Source organism: Ictalurus furcatus, chromosome 3, assembly GCF_023375685.1.
Source record: "Ictalurus furcatus strain D&B chromosome 3, Billie_1.0, whole genome shotgun sequence".
NCBI classification, from domain to species: domain Eukaryota; kingdom Metazoa; phylum Chordata; class Actinopteri; order Siluriformes; family Ictaluridae; genus Ictalurus; species Ictalurus furcatus.
This window is the reverse complement of record NC_071257.1, coordinates 5430433-5449625: the sequence shown is the minus strand read 5'-3', so window position 1 is coordinate 5449625 and position 19193 is coordinate 5430433. Positions and strand designations below refer to the sequence as shown.

The window sequence follows — 19193 nt, the reverse complement described above, 5'->3', positions numbered from 1 at the left end:
AACAAATATATAAAAAGTTCAGCATAGTATACAGTAAAGTTTGCAGAGGAACATGATTTATTTTAAGTCCTTTAGATGTCCTTCAGACCTACATAATCATAGTCATATAAAGTAAACAACAACCACACTTGTTGTGGATTCTTGTTTGTTTGGAATGCAGATAAGAGATAAGATTGAAAACCCCTGACAGTGCAAAAATGTAGGCACCCAACATGTATTACATACATTTTGTATTACTGTATAATCCCTATTTCAGTGTTTCACACCTACTGCACTAGTGTGTCAGTAGAAAAGGAAAAAAATAAGTTTTACAATTTTTTTTCAAGCAGTTTTAAATAATAATCCAAGGTTCTGATAAAACATCATCAAGGTTCTTTGCGATTTTACCTGCAAAAAAAAAAAATCTTAGCAAGTGACTACATCTTGAATATGGGCAAATTCATCTGATATTTATATTTATTATTATAAATCAAATCTAAGATTATTAGACTGATTTTTAGATGCTTTTACTCATTGCAGGATTGAAATTTCTTTTTCTATTGGCAAATAATTTTGCGTCTTTCTAAAAATATAAAAAATAGATGATTTAATATTTTTTTTAATGATCTGCCAATCGAACAAGGTGATTTCAAGCTAGTAAAAATAGGTAGAAATAGGATGATCTCAGTTTGGTTTATTGTAAGCTTATAAAAGGGAATACAAGAGGAATGTGACTATGTGTAAGATATTTACACTTGCTAAGATTTTTTTTTTTTTTTTTTTTTTTTTTTTTTGTAGTGCGGAAGAACTGTGGAATGTTTTTCACCAAGGCTGGAACAACTTTCTACACTGTTCAACATAGTGAGTTCTCTGATTCTTAGAAATGTTTAATTTCATTCTTTTCAAAAGGCATCTTGGCTTCATGGAATTTCTTGCCCCTGAGACCTTCACACAGTACTGTGTATAAAACCTATAGCAAGAACTTTATGTCAGCTTTAAGGTTAAATTTGTTTGTTTTCTCATAATGCAAGTTAGAAGGAACTTTTACTGTCCCCTTCATTGAGCTCAGAGATTTTTACCTTCCACATAGATGTAAGCCTTGTGCACTGCATCTCCTCCTTTGGTCACCATGCGCAGGGTATAAAGACCCTCATCGTCCTTGGCGAGGTGAGTCAGTGTGAGCTTAGCGACACCTCCCCCAGACTCCATTTTCACCCACTTCGACTCCTTCAAAAGGTGCTCTATAGGTTTTAAAAGACGCAGCTCAGCATGGTATATCTTTTTTTCCCCTCAGTCTAAATGAAAAACAAGCCTTCCTTTCAACTATGTCAGTGATGTGCAACAAAAGTGTAATTGAATTATGTTTTTAAGAACAGCAGGTGAGGAGCTGATACTGTGAGTTACTGTACTAAATGGAGAAATATTTCAAGGTCTGTGTCACAGATGTGTCATGACTTATCAAGAAATTAATACATTAATAAAGTATATATAAAAGCTCACATGTTGTAAGTGTATGAATGTACTGTATGTCATGGATTGAAGGAAGAACAGTTATACCTTTAACCCCTTAAATTTACATTACATTATTCATCTTAAAGCATATTACTAAGTAAATACAGTTAGACTAACCGCAAGAAGTATGCATTTAACCCTTCACTGCATGATGTTTCCATATCCAACAGTTAATTTATCTCCAATATTTTGATAAGCATTGATACAAAACTACTATTTTCCTATGTAACTGGAAAAAGAGGGATTTAACTTTGACACGACAACAACAAAAAAAAAAGCCATTTGACATGACCAGGAAATACTGTTTACACTTCCTTTTCTGCAATCATATGGCATGGTGAAGGACATCATTGTATTTTTTTGTAAATTTGTATTACTTTTTCAATATTTAGGCAAAACTACATTAAGGAGAAAACTATATAAAAAATTATTTTTGTCGTTTAAACAAGTTTATTAAATAATTCTAAAACAATTCTCTTTATTTCTAAGTATTTGTGGACTGTGTTGTAGGCAGCATGTTGTAGGTTTTATGTTTCATACCATCTCTGTACCACTGGGCTTCAGGCTGCAGATTGGCAAGATTGGGGCTTATAGCCATCTTACAGGACAGAGTCACACAGTCGCCCTCTTTACCAAACTTCACATCGAACGTCTCCAGAAAGGTGATGTTGATCTTTGTGTATTTAATCTCTGGTAAAATTCCATCTAAAAGAAAACAATAAAAAGCATTTTTTTCATTTTTTTTATTTCAGATATTTATATAGATAAAATTACAGAATAAAGATACTGGTAATATAAATGTAACCACATTTGGGCTCAAAACAAATATACATATATCTTATGTAAAGGGTAAAACACAACAGAGCATGATTTTTTATAGGAAATTAAGAAATTAATCCTAAAGTGGATTATTTTCCTATAACAGCATATCCTAAAGTGTTTTATTCCTCTTATACCACAGCAATTTGTCAACAGTTACATCCATCTATCCATTTTTTGCACCGCTTACCCTACACAGGGTCGCAGCGGAGCCTAGAGCCTGTCCCAGAGAACCTAGGGCACAAGGCGTGGGACACCCTGGACGGGGTGCCAACCCATCGCAGGGCACAATTGCACACACATTCGCGGCCATTCACACACTATGGACAATTTGTAAATGAGAGTCAGCCTACAGCGCAAGACTTAAGACTGGAGGAGAAACCCGGAGTACCCAGAGGAAACCCCCGAAGCGCAGGGAGAACATGCAAACTCCACACACACAGGGCGGAGGCGGGATTTGAACCTCTCACCCCAAAAGTGCGAGGCAAATATGCTAACCACTAAGTCACCGTGCCCCCAACAATCACATTTTTTTCACTTATTAATAAATGACAGGTTGTGCTTTTTAACCATCTATAGTTACATTTTAATGTTTGGGAACGTCCCCAAAGCAAGTTAGTTCATTAATCATTTATGTTTTGTAGCAGCTATAAACGTTGTTCCCCCTTCACCAGCCTCTTTGTTTCTCTCTCTCGATATTAGTCACTTATTGACTTTTACAAAGCACTGACACTAGAGATTCCTTCCATAAATGTTAATCTCCTTGCAAAGCTTCATCATAGCAATAAGTATATATTTTTCGTTGTTAAATAACAACACATTTTTAACGCCATTTATTATTAGCCTTTGTTTATGTGGAGACTCCACCGTACGAGTCCCTGTGAATGAGCTGTTACTGTAGAAGCGAAAACGTTAGAACGAGTGCATTAATATAAACCTAATATTTAAATTGCAGACAGAACTACTGTCAGATCTGTGCTGTTATAGGATTTTAATCCACACCTTCAGTTTTGAGAATTCGACAGCGTTGTGGGATAAGGCACAAATGTAAAACTTGCTAATACATGTTGAACATGAATGTACAGTAAGTGTAACTATATAGACAATAAATGCTTATTGTGGATTAAGAAAAACATAGTGTTACCAAAATAGCTTTAGACTTACATTGATAAGGCATCCAAGAAAAAGGGCAGATTTTCTCTTCATCTTTGGCCCCTATACAATGTGCACAGTAAAGGGTTCCCAATTACTGAAATAGTATAAAACACCATTAATACATTAATAATAATTAATAATTGTTATAATAAAACCAGGAACTACCAGGAACAATTTTTATTTCACCATTTATTAAACACTCATTTACAGTTTATGCATCATCTAGCCCATAGTTCCCCTCTCCAGACCACCAGAGGGCACCCTCCACTGATTAATAAACCCACTTCCCTTGTGTCATTTCCTATGTCCTGTGGTACTGCTATATAAAGTGTATAAACTTGAACTCAAAGTCTTGTGGAATGATTCTTTTTTGTGGAATGTCTTGTCTTGTTCTGATTTTGTCTTGTGCACTCGTCCCAATAAACCTTGTGCATATGGATCCTTACTCTCCTTAATCCCTGAGTACCACGTTACAGTATATTATATCTTTTTAAACTCATTTTCTCCAAATGTTTGTCATTTACAATTATCCTTTTTTTGTCACAAGGCAGATACGTAGGTGCTTACTGTCCACTTCTTCATACATGGGCTCACAAACACCCAGGATTGGCTGGAAGACCTGGTTACTGCGCATTCATTAATGAGTCATTAATGAGCATTTAAGATGTAATTTGAGAAATCCTTGCATTAAAAGTCTATAAAAACAAAAAACCCAAAAACAGCTTTAGATATACCACACCGCCAGGCCATTACACCTCCATGTCAACAGAAGTCCTCCTTCACTGAATACCAAGGACTGTTCTTCTTCACTACTCACAGCTCCCTGGTTCGTGAGCATGGTTCACGAACACTCTTTGCGAAGTCTTGCCATCTACCTATAAGTTCCGATTCCTGTTATTTCTCTGACTGCTTTGACATTTGTTGTGGATTATTCTACAGATTACTGTGTCGGATGACGATTATGAAGTTTGGTTTGAGTTTTGCAATTGCACATCGATCCTCAACACTTCTCCTCAAAGTCCTTTACGACAGAATTGTAGTCGTTGTACATATCCGATGGAGTAAAAACAGCTGCAGGAGTTAGATTGTTTTATCCTACTGTATGATAGCAGTGTGTTATTCTGATAGCTTGTTTGTTTAAGGCAGTACTCACTCTTGACAATCACTGAAGCCAGAGAGGAGGCCTGGCCGTGAGTGTTAGCGGCAACAGCCGTGTACTGAGCAGTGTCATCAATCCCACACCTGCACAAGGAACACACACACACACACACACACACACAAACTGTTGAAGACTGTCCATTTTCTCCAAGGAATCACCCCAAACTTGGATCAATATACAGAATCAATAACAACTTCAATCTCATTCGACTTGTTAATCAAATGATAAACCTGCCAGCGCTGCACAATGTCTGCTTTGATTGGATATACAGCATGGTAATCTCCTAATTGACAATTGGACAGAGCGCAAAAATTCTCCCTAGTGTATAATACATAAGCTGTCTTTGATCCAGTGCTGTGAGGGAAGTAAGTGTTTTAAGCTGCGTGCAGTAGAGTGCTGCTTACACACAAGATTAAGAACAGATAACGTTTTTACACGCTGCTTGAGTACTTGAGGTTCTCTAGATACAATCAGCTGGGACGGAAAAGCAAAATAACAGAATTATCTGACTGGCAAGGACGTGGTCAGCAGCGAGGGGTAAATGGCAAATGCACTGAACTGCCAGGAGAGGAAGAGTCATGGTAATGTGACCTTCACCTCAATGCTGCTATTTTAAAAGCGCTCTCATCTCCCTTGCTGCAGCAATACGCTTACTTCTCTGACTGGAAAGTAAAAAAATGTTTTGGTTTTTTTTTTGTTAAGAAATCATTGTTAAGAAATGGTCCTCAGATGTGTAGTATCTATGTAAGAGTTGAGCTTTGAGAAAGCATTGACCTTGTCCTGAATCTTATTGTGATTTCACAGATTGTTTCAAAGCATCCCAGTTTACAGAAATAAAAGGGGAAAAAAAATTCAAAGCTCAGAGGCAAAAAGTGATTTTGAAGTGATGGACTATGTGGACATTATAGTGATATCGATGTAGGGACAGAGAACGTGATCCTGAACTCTTTAAGGCGCTGGTAGGTCGCATGACGCTGAGCTCAGCACTTGGGTATGAACAGCTGAGAGGAGCTCAAGACATGTTAGGGCTTGGACTAAATTGGGATAAAAGCTCTCTCTCTCACACACACACACACAGACACACACACACACCAGCTTCCTTTTGCGGATGAGTGGAGAGCAGTGTGCAAACAAAATGGATCATATTCTCTCAAATCTGTCCAAAATATATTTTACAGCTTTTACATGCTAAAGAATTCAGTGAGGATCTAATCTTTCACCTGTAATCTTAATCTGAGGCTCTGGTAGGATCATAATTTTCATAAATTTCATTACAGGATTATGATCAACTCTAAACAGAAATGGGTGAAGTGTGCACTATCATGTGAGTGAATCTAAAGATTAAGAAAAATTAAACAATCATCCCTGTGCTTTCTAAGCTTGCAAAGAGATACAAAGAATAAGGAGTATCCCACAATCAGTAAGTCTCTAATTCATTGGATATTATTCAAACAATAGATACAACAGCATTTCAACGGATGACGAAATCTACACTAATGCCTTAATTACTTGATGATGTTCAGGCAGTGGATTCCAGCACTGCTTTCCACAAAGTATTTTCCGGAAGAAATGTCGATCAGGACATCATCCTTGAACCTGATAAAATCAGAAAAAAAAGAGTAAAATCAGGTGATTAATGCCTTTGATGAGGTCGTTCTAGACACCTTCATGTAAATTTCAGTCCACACTGCTTCATGAGCCTAAATTTCCACTATGCTTTTAGTTTTATATTAAATACGTTCTCTGGCACACTCTAGCCAAGTATTTTGACTGCTTTGCAGTTGAATTTGGTCATTCTGGGGTCTTAATGTGCACTGCCAGGATGAATCAGCATGTCAGGTGCAGCTTTTCTTCTTGTGCTTTGAGTACTCTGGAATAAATGGCACACTGACAGGGCCTAGACAGGTGATTGATTTGCGGCATCTTGCCGTAATCTTTATATCCAGTCTAAAGGCGTATTTTAAATTTAGTAATCAATATCAAAACGAATACATTTTTTTAATGACGTGAATTTAAAAAAAAAAAAAGTATTATGTATTAGAAAGATGATATTTTTGGTCATTTGAACCCAAAACAAGTAACAAGTACAAGTGCAGAAGTCTAGTGGTTAGTCTTTGTAAATATAAAATGAAAAGGTGACTACAGTCCCTGTTTCTCTCACTCACGTTTGACAAGCATGTGAAGGGGTGTTCCGTGCTCATTTACGGAAATATTAATTCTATCGCTAATAACCGAGTTGGATTATATAAAAAGAGATGGTGTGGGTCATTGAGACTTGGTCGAACAGCACATCAGTTGCTAAGGATTGAACAGAAAAGAATGAATTGCGTTTCCCTTTGTATCTTTGCCACGGACTAACCATTGGACTTGCGGGGTGGGGTAGCCTTCCACGGTGCAGAACAGCTTCACAGGAGTGTTTTCAAACACAGTGTGTGACCTGAGCCTCACCAGGAACTTGGGACCCCTGATCATGGATGATTCACGGATGTACTTTTCTGGAATCTTCCTGTGCACCTGTCAGAATGAGAAAGGACTGTTTCATGACCTTGCTATGAGCTTGATCTGGGAATATATATATACATATGTGTGTGTGTGTGTGTGTGTGTGTGTGTGTGTGTGTGTGTGGGATTGGGCGTATACATACATAATTTCAAGACTGAGATTATGGAATATATTGTATAAACCCAAATAAGACCTGTGTTTACTTCCAAGCCAGTGTTAAACACATTAAACTCTCCACTTAAAGCATATTTTGTGTTAACGATTTTTCAGTTACTAACAATGAAACAAGAGAGACCCTACGTAGTCATGTGAATGAGGTATATAAGGCGACGTGTGAGTTTATGGGGTTAAAATACATTTATTAATCATTTCAAGATGTCATCTGTATAACCAAATTGTAAGTGAACCTTACCACATTCTGGATATTCTTCTGCGATTTGTATTCATATCTCACTTCTTCGACTTCAGAGCTAAAAACAGAGTCATTCACATCCTTTACAAATGACACAGTTGACTGTACACCAACACACTTAGACATCAACAGGCAAACATTTGCATCCATCATCGAATGAATACACAAAAGAGAAATCTATTGTACAGCCAACAGTTGTAAGATTAATGCACACTTGTTTGATATTGATTAAAATCATTCACTCCACGCTGTTGTGTTCATTCTTCAGTTCAACGCCGATTCTGATTATGAAATAGTACGTCACCAAAAACAGGCCATGACTTTCAGCCCAAAAGTCAACTTAATTCTATATCTAATGCCCAGGTTGGTTTTTTTTATGAACTGGTCTTTCATTAGATAAAATCATCTGAAAATCAATACCCGAATGCCAAATATTACTTCCAGGATGAAAAACCTGTGCAACATGTGTGTGCAGTAAAGTCACTCCAACAACACCAATTAAATCCGTCCCATTTTTTTTTTTTTTTTGCCAGCATTTTTCCTGCTGACAGAAATGATGAGGGTGGAGATCATTTCTCAAAACCTTCATACAAAATCCATTGTGCTCAGCATCCTACCTGGAGTATTCCTTGACGACGTATCTCGACTGCTTACTGTGATAGTCGTGAGTGAAGTGCTTGCGTCTGGCGACGGCTGCAGCCATGTTCAACTACCAGAAAAGGGCCTATGAAGTGAAACCAGTAATGAAGCCATACACTTTTGCACCCACAACAGATTGAGTAATTTAATCATCTACTAAATGCAATCTAAAACTAATTCGAAGATAATTCGAAGCTATTTTCTGTGATTTAGGTGCTACATCATTGTGGGATATTACAGCATAAAGTCCTGCTCCAAAGAAAAGAGCTTGAGAGTTGGAAGATCAGAGAGGACTAAATTATGGGATGTAGTAGAGAAGCAATGCCTTTAGTTAAATAACTAGTTCATGTTCATTAAAGGCTTTATTACAGCAACCATTATTAGTACATCAGGCCACAGCCACAGATGCAGTGTGTATAAAATTGAGGAATACGCATAATTCATTTTGATTTATTTAACAAATTCAGTGATCCATTTAAAATCTTAACCTAATCCATTAAGGTTATTTTATTGCTGATGATATTATTAACGCTGAAGTTTAACAGTATCACATATTTGGTAAACAGTTTCCCTGTTCAGTTGGAAATCGTGCACACACAATAGATGCCATTTTGTATGAATGATATTATAATAATCCAAATCAGAGCTCTGGATGCCTGTCAGCAGATAACATTAAGCAATTTTGCCCTTAATGCGCCAAGGACGAAATCAATAAGATTAGATTTAGATGTGCACAGACATAACGTGTATTTATTCCCACCATATTCATAAGACAAGTTGTATGGACATTTGCTCAAATGTGCAATATACACCCAACCATGCCAAGCATTTTATGGCATCTGTATTAATTATGGGTAATTCCAAGCCTAAAAAAAGTATCAAAACTATAAGCATGCCCCTGAGCCTGAAATATTAAACATTGCCTTTTCATTTGCAGAACTTTTTGTTTGTTTGTTTGTTTGTTTGTTTGTTTTTTTCACATATGCAACAGCAAAGCACTCCTTGCCTTGACACACCCAAAATGTCAAATTCTTCACAGCTGAGCTGCTAACATACTTGAGGAACTGAATCGTGAACAGAGACATTAAAACTGTACGTAACACAAAACGAGATATATACAGAACGATACGCAATTGTACAATTCTGCAATTTCCTATTAATGCTACACTTCCTAGGCTCATGCACTAATTCCCTTTTTTGCATGACATGTATAAATTATAACAGTCATGATCCATCAGCAGCAAAGCTAAAAATATCAAATAGCTTAATAGGTCCAATCAGGCTATCATATTCCATCACCATCATCATCATTATAATAATGATCATCATCATTATAATAATGATCATCACCGTCATTAGAGTTCATTTAGGCACCCAAGCATAGAAATCATTTCCAAGATGCAGTTTCAGAACACAGCTTCGTGCAATAATCGATTTTTTGTTCTGGTGTAAATAAAGGCCATGTTAAAGGCTTTAAGTATAGAAGCATTAAATGAAGGGCACACTTTACACACTTACCCAGGCAGAGTAGAGAGCAGCGCTTAACACACACACATCAGACTCAACTCGCCTGGGAGTCAGTGGCTGATGAAAACAAAACTCTTCATGCCCCCACATGGACCTCGCCACCTCCCTGTACACCATTTATGGACACGCAACAAGATTATATATAGCATTTAAACTCCTGTCCCACCATCATTTCTTACAGAGAGAGGCTTATGTCTTAAAGGACAGTGTATTGTAATGGCTCGGGATAAGTGTTTCATAGTGTGTAACGATGGATGTGGTGGCTCCAGCAAACAACTGCTTATTGATCAGTAATGGTCGCTTTGATAGATTGGACTGAGCATTAAGGAATCTGGCTAGATATAGAACAATTCAATTATAATTAAATGACTCAAGTTGTTTAATATTTCTTATGTTGTTATTAGCTTATTTTCACATCCAGTTTGTTTTTGTTTGGTTTTTTTTAACCAATTCCTTCAACACAAGTGTGCTCCTCCAGTCCTACACTGGTTTCTGAGACGTTTGAGCCGGCCTTGTAAAGACTGTAATACTGTAATGCCGGGCTCTATTTTTAACAGCAGATTAAGTTTACATTCGGGACGACACAGTTTACAGTCAGGACGGTAGCCCTGATGTGAAACGTTCCCAGAAACACCCACATAGCCACTGTAGTATATCTGCTGGTGCAGGATTTTAAGACCTAAACAGGATGACTTATAGTCAGCTCCAGAATTATGGGCATCCCTGGGAAATATGGGGCAGTGGTAGCTTAATGGTTAAGGGGTTGGACTACTGATCGGAAAGCATCACTAAGCTGTCACTGCTGGGCCCTTGAGCAAGGCCCTTAACCCTCAACTGCTCAGATGTATAAATGAGATAAATATAAGTCGCTCTGGATATGGGCGTCAAAAGTTTGATTCAGTGAAGCATTTTGTGTGGATTTGGATGTATGTTTTGGATCATTGTCCTGCTGGACAATCCAAACATTACACATTTGCAACTTCTTGCCAGCGGTAGACAGATTTTTAGTTAAAATGTCCTGTTACTTCATAGAGTCCATGACACCATGTATCCCAAAACCTTCACAACATCACAGATCCTCCCTTAATTAACAGTGGGGATTAGTTTCTTTTCTGTATTATCGTCCTTCTTTTTATGCCAAACCCATCGAAACAGAACGTCATCAATGATTGTTTAAGGGTTCCTAAACACTCAGGGGAACTTTTATTTATGTATATATTTACATATTATATATCATATAATATATATTTTATATATATATATATCTCCAGAAATGTATGACTGCAACAAAACAATTGTGAAAATCGATTTATTTGCCCTGGCTTATGAGTCATTCTTAACCCTCCTAATATGACGGCAGGGCAGACGTATTAGCAACAGCGTCTGCAAAAAGCGAAGCCCACGTCACGTGAGTGTCCGTAGATCACGTGCTCGGAAGTACACTACAATGTTGCCAGATTGGGAGGGAACCTCTCAATTGTGGTTTAAATTTTGAATTCAGCTGTTTAGTAATCCATCCATCCATTTTCTATAGAGTTTATCCTTTCAGGGTCGTGGGGAACCTGGAGCCTATCCCAGGGAGCATCAGGCACAAGGTGGGGCACACCCTGGACGGGGTGCCAATCCATCGCAGGGCCCAATCACATACACACTCCGGACACTTTGGACAAGCCAATCATCCTGTCATGCATGTCTTTGGCCTGGGGGAGGAAACCGGAGTACCCTGAGGAAAACCCTGCAGCACGGGGAGATTATGCGACACGGACTCGAACCCCCAACCCTGGCGGTGTGAAGCGACTGTCCTAACCACTAATCCACTGTGTACCCCTGATTTGGTCATATTTTATATTCATGTATATTACCAGTCCTACAGAATAACATCTCTCTTTAAGGCTGTAATGAATATATATTATAGAATATTAAAAGAAGGAACAAAAGTAACAAATACTATAACGTGTTTGAGCAAACTAATTGCTCATAAGCATATATTCCATATGCTTTTTAAACACAATTAAACAACAGTGTGCATACATAATAGTTGTTTAATAGTAGGCCTACAATATAATTTTACCGACAGCACGACAGGGTTTCAGTCAAAGCATCTTGATAAAAGTGGATAACTGTGAAATCTGGCAACCCTGTAGACATACTCAGTACTCGGTGTAAACATGTTTAGAAACGGACATTACCCACGAAGGTGAGGTTTTACACTTGGAGAAGTTAAGTAGTGCTTATTCGGTGGGTTTTTTCCACTTCCCGTTGCTTTTTTTATTTGCTGCTGTTTTATGTTTTGCGCTCGTTTATTAAAGACTCAGTCTTGAGGAAGCTCATTTATAGGCAAAGTCACTGCAGTTAGATAAGTCCTGCAGAGAGAAACGGGTAAGTTTGTCTTTGTTCTGACTTCTTTGAGACGTCCATTTTACATTCAGCTTTATTCCTTTTCACTATTTTCCATTTTCAGTTAGCTCTACGTGCTTATTTACATTGTATCAACGGCCAGGCTTCATTCAACAACAACCGATTCGCGGAAGACTCTTTTCTTTTTGAACAATTCTTTTACTTGATTCAAAAGAGTCGATTCTTAATTAATGACAGGGTGGTGTTAAATTGACCTCCACGAGGTTTATTATTCTCCTATACCAGCACATCAAGAAGTACTCCAAGAAGCGTAATACTTTCTGACCAATCAGATTTGAGAATTCAACAACACTGGAGTTTAAGTTATCCATCCATCCATCCATCCATCCATCCATCTTCTATACCGCTTATCCAAGTGGTTCACGGGGAACCTGGAGCCTATCCCAGGGAGCATCGGGTGCAAGGCGGGGTACACCATGGACAGGGTGCCAATCCTTCACAGGGCACAGTCACATACACACTCGCACACTCATTCATACACTCATTCATACACTCCAGACACTTTGGACATGACAGTCAGCCTAGCATGCATGTCTTTGGACTGGGGGAGGAAACTGGAGTACCTGGAGGAAAACCCCGCAGCACGGGGAGAACATGCAAACGCCGCACACACAGGGCAGCTACGGGAATCGAGCCGCCAACCCTGGAGAATGTTTTTACACCATAACCTGATTATTAGCAATTAAACCTCATCTTTCCAGTTTCATTTTTATTGAACATTTCTGCTGAACATTTCTGTTGAACTAAACATTTCTGCTGGACATTTCTGCTGAACTGAACATTTCTGCTGAACTGAACCTTTCTGCTGAACATTTCTGCTGAATTGAACATTTCTGCTGGACATTTCTGCTGAACACGTCTACCAAACATGTCTGCTGAACATCACCTTTTTTCTTCTCTCCTCCCCTCCCTTTCCCAAATATTCCATTGAGAAGAAAAAAAAAAATTGAACGACACACAGCAGTAAACATTCACAGGCTTTTTTTCTTTTTATACTAACAAAGGAAAACAAAATTAAAAGTAAAAGTAAATCACAATCAGCCTAGCATGCATGTCTTTGGACTGGGGGAGGAAACTGGAGTACCCGGAGGAAAACCCCGCAGCACGGGGAGAACATGCAAACACCGCACACACAGGGCAGCTACGGGAATCGAACCCCCAACCCTGGAGAATGTTTTTACACCATAACCTGATTATTAGCAATTAAACCTCATCATGAGTTGTAAATGTGATCTGTTTTCCAATTGTGAAAAAAAAAAAAAACAATAATTGTTGTTCTTTTCACGTGTGCACTGTGGGGTCCCCCCCCGACCCGAGGCCGGTCATTTAAAAGCTGTATCTGCTCCCTGTAACCAATCTCTGATCCAACTGTAAACTGTGGCCTGGGATTTGCTTCAAGTAAATTTAGGTGCAGACCACACCACATGTACAATAAATGTCATCTACTCCTAAATAATGGAGGATAAATTCTCACAAACAAAACCAGAATTCATCCTGGGTGTAGACCCAAGCTGTGCCCAGTTTGAAAAATACAACCAAATATACGCAACATGTACCCAAAGCCTAAATATATATTACAACACTGTAGGTCTGATTGATAGTGCATCCTGATTGAGGTCAAAGAAACTTCCAGAAAGTTGTGAAATCAACTGATTCATAATGCTTTTGTGTATGTTCTCATTATTTATTGTTTATGCTTGCTACTTCTGGTTTAAGTCTCTAGGGAAACTAGTCATATAGTTTAATATAGCATACAAGTAATCATTGTTGGGCATTACTACATCCATAGCCTGTTTGCTCATTACAAAGTAAAGGATTGTGAAGCATTGAAAAGTCAGAAACGCACTTTGAAGAGAGGTGATTACTTATTGTTTATTGCTTCGTCTTTATTTTCCTACTCTTAAAAAAAGAAAAAAAACCCAAGAAAGTTCCAGACTTTCAAACGCTTGCCTCAGGTTGTTTGATGAACCAGCTTTACCTACACAATAATGGCCTTGTACTTTCAACCGAAACTGTAGCTCATTGAGGAAGGTCCATAATTGCATTAACTCATCACTAGTTAAGGACTTTTCAAAAGTTTCAACATTAACCACTGGGTCCCTGCTATTATATTTCAGACCAACCTGGGCTAATCGTTGAAGAAGGATGAAGTTACGTGTCATCTTCCTGTGTCTCGGTTATATCTTCCTGACATTAGCCCATAGCGCTCATAAGTAAGCTTGTATTTTAGAACCAAGCTTACGTCTTTCTTTGTTCATTTGAAATGATTTCAAAGACTGCATTATTAAAGTTGTGAATGTGAAACAGTACTTATTGGTGTTTTGGCCTGGCTGTGCTTATTTTAGGAAGGAATGGACCAAACTCCTCGTGACTCACCACTGGCCACAAACATTTTGCAGTGTAAGAAACCAAATGATTTCTTTATGTATCTGTATACTTATTTATTGTTCTAGATTTTCTACCCACCGAGACCCTCTCTTATAATGCCACTCATAATAATTTAATATCACAGTAAGTCTGCTAGGTGTTCCCAAATTGTGTCATTGAATTGATCCTGTTCTTGTGTGTCCTGTCATGACATGCACTGCCATGTGTATTTCTGCTATTGTGTAGAAGGTCTGCAAGACAAGTTAGTTCCTGTTGTTGCTTCTATAAAGAGTTTGTTTGTTCTGCTGTTATAGAAACTTATCAATACCTTCAGATTTGAGAATTCAACAGTGCTGGGGTGTAAACTTCTGTCAAATGCTTCTGTGTTCGTAGATGGAAAAATGCACTGCAAACTTTAGTTACTGGACCCTGCATGGATTATGGTATGTTCAGAGTCCTTCCATTTTTTTGTTTTTTTAAAGATCTCCGAAATGTTCAGTGCGGAATGATAAAATGTGTTTGTGCACAGGCCTGACAGCGGTTCTGAATGTAACGTATCCTGGCATTTCAATGCAACTTTGATTGCGGTAAGTATGGGCGCATGTGTGTGCATGGGTGTGTGTGGTGAATCACAGAATTTGCATACCTACCTCTACGTAGCTTTGGGCACCGCAGCCAAAATTATATAGATATCAGAATAGTTTGAAATATGAACTCTAAAAAGGAGTATTAAAGATGTTATTTACACACGGATCCAAAATACTCACTAGAGGTCGACCGATTTTGCCACACCAAGTTTTTCCCGGTTGCGGGAGCGGCTGAGAACGGTCCGCTGTCATTTTACAGTACGAGAGAGGCTCTGACAACTGACAAATATTGTTGTGGTGTTTATAGTGTTTTCGATTTGATTTCGGATGTTTTTATTTTTTATTAGTTTTATTTTTTATTTATTTATTTATTTATTTTTTAAAAAGAGTGTTACTTTTTGGTTCAGTTTGGATTTTTTGTTTACGTTAATATACTCAGCAAAAAAAAAGAAGCATCCTCGCACATTCAACTGCGTTTATTCCCAGTAAATTTCTTAATATGATTCAACAACTGAGACATAAGCTGAACAAGTTTCACAGACATTTGACGAACAGAAATGGGATAACGAGTCCCTGAACAAAAGGGGGTGTCGATATCAAAAGGAACAGTCAGTATCTGGTGTCTCCACCAGCTGCTTTAAGTACTAAAAGTAGATTTGTCGGTTCTTGCTTTGAGATATTACCCCACTCTTCCATCAAGGCATTTGCAAGTTCTCCATCACGTCACATGGTCACACGTAATTTTCCACTGCGAGGACGATCAGCTGTCCTTCCTGTCTCCCTGTAGCACCATCTTAGGGAGTCTTACACTGACATTGCAGTTTATTGCTCAAGCCTCATGCCTCCCTGCAGCAGGCCTATGGCATGTTCTGGTGTTTTTCAGAGTCAGTACAAAGGTCTCTTTAGTGTCCTAAGTTGTAGTAACTATGACCTTAATTGCCTAGGGCCTGTAAACTATTCGTGTCTTAAGGACTGTTCCACAGGTTCGTGTGCAATAATTATTTATGGTTCATTGAACAAACATGAAAAACATTATTTAAACCCTTTCCAATAAAGATCTGTAAAGCTTATTTAGATTTTACAGAATCTTCTTTAAAATACATCTGAGAAAGGGCCGTTTCTTTTTTTACTTAGTGTGTATATATATATATATATATATATATATATATATGAATATTTATATATTTAGTTACATTTTTTTAAGTACAGTACATTTTCACGGTACAGTCAGTATTGTTTATTTTGTAATGACGTTCAGTAATATTTCAGTTTGAGTGTTGTGTTTTCGTTCAGTATCGGTTATCAGCAAGTACTGCTCAACTTACTTATCAGTATGAGTAAAATCCACTATTTGTCAATCTCGAATACTCATAGCCACAGTATTACTATTTAATGGTCATAATCATGTAGTCTGTGTTATTGCTGTCAGGATCCTTATAACTAGTTTCCATTGCACATCCATTCCATTGGTATTTGTGCCCAATCAGTAGGATTATTAGGGAGTTTTTCCTCGCCACCATCGCCAACGGCTCGCTCAATAGGGATAAATTCATACACTTAAAATCTATATCCTGTGTTTACATGTTTCTGTAAAAGCTGCTTTGACACAATGTCCATTGTAAAAAGCGCTATATAAATAAATTGAACTGAAAAAAAAAAATACAGAAAGAATCTTTAGAACACCCTCTCACTGTGGAGCCGTACTCGCAGAATCTTTGCAACTGAGTTGTAGGTCACTTCGACCATTTGTCTACTTTTTGCTTTACAGGACCTGCTACCAGAAATGAAGACATTTTGGCCAGATCTTCTTAAACCAAACTCTACAGTGTTCTGGTATGACCCGTGCCCTTTTGTATTTAAATGTTCGTTATTTGCCGTTACGATGACTCCTACGACTTTACAATTATGCTGTAATGGATTTTCTCTCTGGATATTTAGGAAGCATGAATGGACAAAGCATGGGACATGTGCTGCTCACGCAGAGGCCTTGGACACTCAGCACAAATACTTCAGCAAAGCCCTGGAACTTTACCACAAACTGGACCTCGATGGGTGGGTGAAGGTTTATAGTATTAAAATACAGGGATTTATTATTACATTGTTACTGTAGACATATATATTACATTTATGCACAGAGTCTTCAGTGTCAGCCCTCTGTGGTTCCTGTTAGTCCTGTTAGAAGTTATCCTGTGCTTGCATGATTATGATTTTTATTTATTTAATTTTTTTTGCTTTAGCCTTTTAAAGAAGAGCAATATCGTTCCCTCTGAAAACTACTACAAGGTAAGTAACCATGACTTGTATTGTAGTAATAATAATAATAATAATAATGTGAAGGGAACTATTTTATCATATAGCTGTCTGTGAAGAGGAGTATGTAAAACATTTATTTAGAACTTTGACCATAAAAACTCGGTAAGCTTTATCAATTATTTAACTGTTATTAATGATTTAAATAACGTCAAATGTAGCTGTTGACTTCATTCATAGCTCAGTGGTTTAGTTACATAAATGGTTTGGGTGCATTTTAATTAAACGCTAGCAGCCCAATGATAAACGTGTATCAGGCGCTTTGTTGTTTAACGGTTAGGGGGATTTCAAAGTGATTGTCTGTTAGTTTTCAGTAGGGGTGGTGACTTTAGTACGTTTCACTGCCGAGTGTTTTGTTCTTGCATGATTATCGCTTTATATGCTGTGTAAAAAAAAAAATGAGGTGAGTCTAGCATGTGAGGAAGCTACGATTCATTGTTCTTGTTAGTCAGATGACCACATTGTGCCTTTTTGGTTTTTCAACTTCTGTAATAATCAGCTTTAATGCCCTCATGTCATGGGATATCACTGCTGATCTTTTCCTTAGCTAACAGATGTGGAAGCATGCATCAGCAATTCGTATGGTGTGACTCCAAAAATTCAGTGCGTTTCCCACGGACAGGTAGGACTCCGAATGGATTTCGTCCCAAACACTTGTATATAAATCAGCTTACTCTGTATTCTCTACTGATCATTATACTTTTATGCATATTTTTCTGAAATGTCTATTTTGTTGTTGTTTTTTAGGAGAGCGAGTTCCAGACCTTGGGCCAGATAGAGATCTGTTTTGACAAGCAGTTTCAGCTTCTCGACTGTGAAAAGCACCCGGAGGAGCTTCAGAGTCGAGACAACCACCCAGGATTCACCGTGTGTGATGCGTCTGTGCCAGTCTACTATCCTCCGCTCCGAAGCTCGCGACAGACGCCACGCTTTCTTTAAGCTGTTGAGGTTTACAAAAACTTGATGTGGTGTAATTAGATATGATGCAACAGTATTTTTCCCGCTTGTCCTGTTCGTGCCTGTTGAATATGAAATGCTTGAGGGAACGGGGTTTTCTTGACGTCTAGTTTAAAGTGCTAGTTTGGACAAGCCACTGACCACACAGCATATGTGTGACCAGTAGACCTCCATGTATAGGCTATAGGCCAGTAATTCTGCGCATTCACATTTAGACCACTGGAGGTCACCACTTGCTCTTTTAATAACTCAAGCAGGCTGGAAAGTGATTATGATGTTATGTAATCATTATGTAAAAACATTTTTACTATGTACTCATTTACCTACTTTTGCTGTGATACGCTGAGGGTTAATGAAATAATTGTGGGTTGTTTTTTTTTGTTTGTTTTTTTTTTACCAAATTAAGGACTGAATATGTATCCACTATGAATGAATTTAGATGTATCATTATTGCCAATTTTACCAAAATAAACCCTTTAAAAACCAGTTAATTAAACGCTTATGACGATGTTTATTTTGTACACAGTACATTAACATATCAGCAACGGGCATTTCCTTCGTCGGCCATTTAAGAGGATGCCAAGCATTTGAGCCTCACAGACCATCATTAAGCTCAGAACGTTAATGTTAAACCTTTAACCCACTGTACTATAATACAGTCTGGCTTATTATACAAAATAAGCATCATTCCTGGTTATGATTATAATGTTACCTCTTGTTCCAGAGTTGTTTCTTGTGTTTTCTCCCTACTGAAAATAACTGATTGAAATTGGAGATTTTTTTTTTTAATCTGTATATTTATGTGCATTTCAATACAATTTAATGGATCGAATTAAAATCAAAAAACGAA

General features: G+C 37.8%; 2 protein-coding genes across 3 annotated transcripts in view; one reads left to right on the top strand and one right to left on the bottom strand.

Moving 5' to 3' along the window:
* Window positions 1–9782, bottom strand: part of myom2b (myomesin 2b) — a 34858-nt gene extending 25076 nt beyond the window's left edge. The window contains exons 1-9 of the mRNA XM_053620504.1: window positions 9696–9782; window positions 8156–8262; window positions 7539–7596; window positions 6984–7138; window positions 6134–6220; window positions 4619–4707; window positions 3475–3525; window positions 2032–2196; window positions 1059–1220 (exon numbers count right to left, since the gene is read on the bottom strand). Coding sequence (XP_053476479.1) covers window positions 1059–1220; window positions 2032–2196; window positions 3475–3525; window positions 4619–4707; window positions 6134–6220; window positions 6984–7138; window positions 7539–7596; window positions 8156–8241 — 853 coding nt within the window. The 5' untranslated portion in view covers window positions 8242–8262; window positions 9696–9782. The remainder of the gene's footprint in view (window positions 1–1058; window positions 1221–2031; window positions 2197–3474; window positions 3526–4618; window positions 4708–6133; window positions 6221–6983; window positions 7139–7538; window positions 7597–8155; window positions 8263–9695) is intronic.
* A 2066-nt stretch (window positions 9783–11848) lies between these two features.
* On the top strand, window positions 11849–19193 carry rnaset2 (ribonuclease T2). Of its 2 annotated transcripts, XM_053620505.1 has the most exons (10): window positions 11849–12083; window positions 14240–14335; window positions 14468–14522; window positions 14883–14932; window positions 15019–15076; window positions 16845–16909; window positions 17015–17128; window positions 17314–17359; window positions 17934–18008; window positions 18134–19193. In XM_053620505.1, exons 2-10 carry the CDS (start codon window positions 14268–14270, stop codon window positions 18323–18325), a joined length of 723 nt encoding a protein of 240 aa, XP_053476480.1. In that variant the 5' UTR covers window positions 11849–12083; window positions 14240–14267; the 3' UTR covers window positions 18326–19193. The 2 variants fall into 2 exon arrangements, with proteins under 2 accessions (XP_053476480.1, XP_053476481.1); XM_053620506.1 differs by lacking the exon at window positions 14240–14335.

What these genes read in the sequence shown, in the direction of transcription:
- rnaset2 (XM_053620505.1), top strand. Translation starts at nt 14,268, where the DNA reads ATGAAGTTACGTGTCATCTTCCTGTGTCTCGGTTATATCTTCCTGACA. An exon ending in TCAATGCAACTTTGATTGCG is followed by an intron (nt 15,077 to 16,844) that starts GTAAGTATGGGC and finishes TTTGCTTTACAG; the next exon opens with GACCTGCTACCAGAAATGAA. An exon ending in AGTGCGTTTCCCACGGACAG is followed by an intron (nt 18,009 to 18,133) that starts GTAGGACTCCGA and finishes GTTGTTTTTTAG; the next exon opens with GAGAGCGAGTTCCAGACCTT.